Raw genomic sequence first — 5315 nt, forward strand, 5'->3', positions numbered from 1 at the left:
CTGCATCCATTTCTTCATTCTGGACTGGTACAGATAGCCTCCATAAGGAGTTTAGCCTCTCCTTGGAGCAAACTCTACTGAGAGGAGGAAAACTGAGACTTACAGTACAGCGGGCACAGCCTGGTTGAGGAGAAGGAGAAACTAAGGAAAAACTGGAGACAGCAAAGCTTGAAGAAGGCAGGACACTAAGCTGCTGCGGGTCACTCCTCCTGTGAACATGCAAGTTTCAAATAAAGACTTGCAGGGATCTTACCGAGCAAAGCAACGTTTATGAAAAGGAACAGGGAAGTTGCATGGAGTGTGATTCTTCCTTCCACAGGAACAGTTGGAAAGCCAAAGAGACCCTAGGGTAAGAATGGTGGGAAGTCCCAGGGTTCGTTTAAAATCCTGATAACGGAACATACATTCTTTCTTACAGGGAAACCGTTTTGATTCTTAAATGAAGTCAGCGAGCTTCAGGCTTGCCTACATTGATATCTCCTAATGGTTTGGGCACGTGACCCAGAGCCAGGTCACACATCAAGCCTCAGAAAGAGCTGACATCCTAGCACTTCCCGGAAAAACTCGAAAGTCGCCCTGCCGTTCCTGGGGTTTGTGACAAGTCTGGTCATGGCACGGCGGCAGCTCCTCACCTGGATTTAGAAGAGCTGGCGTCCCCGCCCGCCCAAGCCTTTAAACTCTCGTCTGCCAGAGCCCGCCAACTCTCCAGGGTACAAAGTACAGCAGGGACGCGGGTGGAGCCCTTCCAAGCGGCGCAGCCTTATCTTTCCCGAGTGAACACCTGGGTGGATTCCCAACACCGCGCCTGGCACGTTCTGGAGGGAGTCTCAAGCTTCTCCAGAGCTCCCAGCCGCGCGTCCTCGTTTCTGCAGTCGATATTCCTGTGGGAGACACTGGGGGCTCTGAGCGCTACGAGCTTTATTAAGAGATTTGCAAATGGTTCACTCAGGTCCCTGAACACTCCCAACAGCCTAAGCTGCCTGCTGTGTTATAGCGCAGAAGCCCCTAACGCACGGTGGTTGTCCTTTCTTCTCATAACGCTCGCAGCTTAGGGCCAGTTTCCACGACTCTAAGAGTAATTGCGTGGGCACCTGTGCTGGGGCCAGGCGCAAAGAAGGGAGTCAGTCTGCGCGAAGATCGTCAACCTGCTACCAGACCGCACATGCACTTTGCACAGGCCATCTACGTCTCAGTCTGGAGGTTGCGCGCTCTGGGTAAGGAGGGCCCGGAGCTTCCCTAGAGGGTCTGAGCTGCAGGGCAAGCGAGGGTGGGAAGAGGGAATTTAGGGTTCTGGACTGCGGGACGGGAGAGGAGCTGGGGTCTCCAGAGAAAAGGGCAGCAATGGAGGGAAACTGAGATGAACTCCAGACATCCATGTTCATAGGTCCGTTTGAGTCTTTGCTTTGGGTAGGAGAGGAGTGGGATGAGACAGAAGCTATACCTTTGGTTCCCACCCGCCCTCCAGTAAGGCCGAGGAACTCTCTTGGTTCCTCTGAGGGAGAGGCAGATGGTGCTGCGAGAGAACCCCGGAAGCAGCCACTAAAGTTGAGCAGAGTGCAGGACTGGGAAGGAAAAAAATGGGGGGCGGGGGGGACAAGCCACCTATGTGCTCTCCTCCCTTTCTCCACCCCACCCCCTTTTTTCGTAGCTGCTGACGCGCTGGTGGTGCCTATTAATCATTTACCAGCCCAGAGCCGCGCCAGTTAATGGCTGTGCGGCGCGGGGCTCCCGCATCCTGGCCTCCCCTCTCCACGGTCGCGTGTGCCTGGGCACCCCGGAGCTGCAAACTGCAGAGCCTAGGCAACCGCTAGGCTGTGCACCCCCCCGCCGGCGCCGGTAGGAGCCGCGCTCCCCGCAGCGGTTGCGCTCTATCCGGAGGCGCTGGGCGGCTGTGGGCTGCAGGCAAGCGGTCGGGTGGGGAGGGAGGGCGCAGGCGGCGGGTGAGCGAAGAGAGAGCCCCAGCCCTGGCAGCCCCAGTGGCCCCCCTCAGCTGGGATGTTCCCCAATGGCACCGCCTCCTCTCCTTCCTCCTCTCCTAGCCCCAGCCCGGGCAGCTGCTGCGAAGGCGGCGGCAGCAGGGGCCCCGGGGCCGGCGCTGCGGACGGCATGGAGGAACCGGGGCGAAATGCGTCCCAGAACGGGACCTTGAGCGAGGGCCAGGGCAGCGCCATCCTGATCTCTTTCATCTACTCCGTGGTGTGCCTGGTGGGGCTGTGTGGGAACTCTATGGTCATCTACGTGATCCTGCGCTATGCCAAGATGAAGACGGCCACCAACATCTACATCCTAAATCTGGCGATTGCTGATGAGTTGCTCATGCTCAGCGTGCCCTTCCTGGTCACCTCCACGTTGTTGCGCCACTGGCCCTTCGGTGCGCTGCTCTGCCGCCTCGTGCTCAGCGTGGACGCGGTCAACATGTTCACCAGCATCTACTGTCTTACTGTGCTCAGCGTGGACCGCTACGTGGCCGTGGTGCATCCCATCAAGGCGGCCCGCTACCGCCGGCCCACCGTGGCCAAGGTAGTAAACCTGGGCGTGTGGGTGCTATCGCTGCTCGTCATCCTGCCCATCGTGGTCTTCTCTCGCACCGCGGCCAACAGCGACGGCACGGTGGCTTGCAACATGCTCATGCCAGAGCCCGCTCAACGCTGGCTGGTGGGCTTCGTGTTGTACACATTTCTCATGGGCTTCCTGCTGCCCGTCGGGGCTATCTGCCTGTGCTACGTGCTCATCATTGCTAAGATGCGCATGGTGGCCCTCAAGGCCGGCTGGCAGCAGCGCAAGCGCTCGGAGCGCAAGATCACCTTAATGGTGATGATGGTGGTGATGGTGTTTGTCATCTGCTGGATGCCTTTCTACGTGGTGCAGCTGGTCAACGTGTTTGCTGAGCAGGACGACGCCACGGTGAGCCAGCTGTCGGTCATCCTCGGCTATGCCAACAGCTGCGCCAACCCCATCCTCTATGGCTTTCTCTCAGACAACTTCAAGCGCTCTTTCCAACGCATCCTATGCCTCAGCTGGATGGACAACGCCGCGGAGGAGCCGGTTGACTATTACGCCACCGCGCTCAAGAGCCGTGCCTACAGTGTGGAAGACTTCCAACCTGAGAACCTGGAGTCCGGCGGCGTCTTCCGTAATGGCACCTGCACGTCCCGGATCACGACGCTCTGAGCCCGGGCCACGCAGGGGCCCTGAGCCAAAAGAGGGGGAGAATGAGGAGAAGGGAAGGCCGGGTGCGAAAGGGACGGTATCCAGGGCGCCAGGATGCGGTCGGGATAACGTGGGGCTGGGACACTGAGAGCCTCTGATAGAGGGACCCAGGAAAGGCGCGCGACAATGGTAGAAGTGAAAGCTTTGCTTATAAACTGGGAAGGCTTTCGGGCTACCTTTTTCTGGGTCTCCCACTTTCTGTTCCTTCCTCCACAGCGCTTACTCCTCTGACCCTCCTTCTATTTTCCCTACCCTGCAACTTCGGTCCTTTCTTCCGCACCGTCCCTTCAGTGCAGATCACGAACTCATTAACAACTCAGTCTGATCCTCAGCCCCTCCAGTCGTTATTTCTGTTTGTTTAAGCTGAGCCACGGATACCGCCACGGGTTTCCCTCGGGGTTAGTCCCTAGCCGCGCGGGGCCGCTGTCTGGGTTCTGTCTGGTGCCCCTACTGGAGTCTCGGGAATGGCCGCTCTCCCTTTGCGCAGCCCTACCTTAAGGAAAGTCGGACTTGAGAAAGATCTAAGCAGCTGGTCTTTTCTCCTACTCTTGGGTGAAGGTGCATCTTTCCCTGCCCCGCCCCCCGCCCCCCACCTCCCCCCGGCCCGCCACCACCACTCTCACTCCACCCAGAGTGGAGCCAGGTGCTTAGTGAAATAGGTCCCGCGCTTCGAACTCCAGGCTTTCTGGAGTCCCCACCCAAGCCCTCCTTTGGAGCAAAAAGGAGCTGAGAACAAGCCGAATGAGGAGTTTCTGTAAGATTGTGGGGTCGGAGTGTGGGCGCGTAATAGGAATCACCCTCCTACTGGGCGTTTTCAAAGACCAAGCGCTGGGCGCTCCCGGGCCGCGCGTCTGCGTTAGGCAGGGCAGGGTAGTGCAGGGCGCACCTTCCCCAGGGTTCGGGGTTCGGGCTTCGGTTGCAGGGCTGCAGCCCGCCTTGGCTTTCTCCTTCACCCAAGCTTCCGGAGGAGCCGACCTAAAAGTAACAAGAGATGAGGTTTCCTGCTCCAGTGTATCTCAAAAGACCGGGCGCCAGGGGCGGGGGACCTAGGGCGACGTCTTCAGAGTCCGCCAGTGTTGGCGGTGTCGCCGCAACCTGCAGACTCCCGAGTGGGGCCTGTCTGGTCTCTAGAGGGTTGCTGCCTTTCAAGCGGTGCCTAAGAAGTTATTTTCTTGTTTAACATATATATTTATTAATTTATTTGTCGTGTTGGAAAATGTGTCTCTGCTTTCCTTTTCTCTGCTTGCCTAGCCCCAGGTCTTCCCAAAGTGGAAGTGGGGGCAAGCTCTCGCCCCACTCCCTGGCCATCTCAACGCCTCTCTTCAATGCTGGGCCCTCTTGTCTTATCCTTTCCTCTAGCTTTTCTATTTTTGATTGTATTGAGTGAAGTTTGGAGATTTTTCATACTTTTCTTACTATAGTCTCTTATTTGTCTTATTAGGATAATACATAAATGATAACGTGGGTTATCCTCCTCTCCATGCACAGTGGAAAGTTCTGAACTCCTGGCTTTCCAGGAGACATATATAGGGGAACATCACCCTATATATAATTTGAGTGTATATATATATTTTTATATATATATGATGTAGACATATGTATACTTATCTTGCTCCATTGTCATGAGTCCATGAGTCTAAGTATAGCCACTGATGGTGACAGGTGTGAGTCTGGCTGGAACACTTTCAGTTTCAGGAGTTCAAGCAGCAGACAGAGACTTTAATCACTGCTGAAGATGCCCCTGCTTCCTCTGGGTTCCAGCAGAGGCAATTCTTACATATGATCCAGTTAACATCATCACTTTTTTTGAGGACATTGAAAGTGGAATAATCTGTGTCTGTGTTTAATATTACCAACTACATTGGAAGCCTGAGCAGGGCGAGGACCAATAATTTTAATTATTTATATTTCCTGTATTGCTTTAGTATGCTGGCTTGTACATAGTAGGCACTAAATACATGTTTGTTGGTTGACTGTTTAAGCCAGAGTGTGTTACAACAATCTGGAGATACTAAATCTGGGGTTCTCAGGTTCACTCATTGACATGATATACAATGGTTGAAATCACTATTGAAAAATACGTTTTGTGTATATTTGCTTCAACA

At 55.1% G+C, this 5315-nt stretch overlaps 1 protein-coding gene across 1 annotated transcript; it reads left to right on the top strand.

Moving 5' to 3' along the window:
- The first annotated feature begins 506 nt into the window (after positions 1 to 506).
- SSTR1 (somatostatin receptor 1) lies at positions 507 to 3803 on the top strand. The gene has a single exon (XM_009249040.4). The coding sequence runs from the start codon at positions 1996 to 1998 to the stop codon at positions 3169 to 3171; it is 1176 nt and encodes a 391-aa protein (XP_009247315.1). The 5' UTR covers positions 507 to 1995; the 3' UTR covers positions 3172 to 3803.
- Positions 3804 to 5315: the final 1512 nt, after the last annotated feature.

This window comes from Pongo abelii, chromosome 15, assembly GCF_028885655.2.
Source record: "Pongo abelii isolate AG06213 chromosome 15, NHGRI_mPonAbe1-v2.0_pri, whole genome shotgun sequence".
In the NCBI taxonomy this organism is placed as follows: Eukaryota; Metazoa; Chordata; class Mammalia; order Primates; family Hominidae; genus Pongo; species Pongo abelii.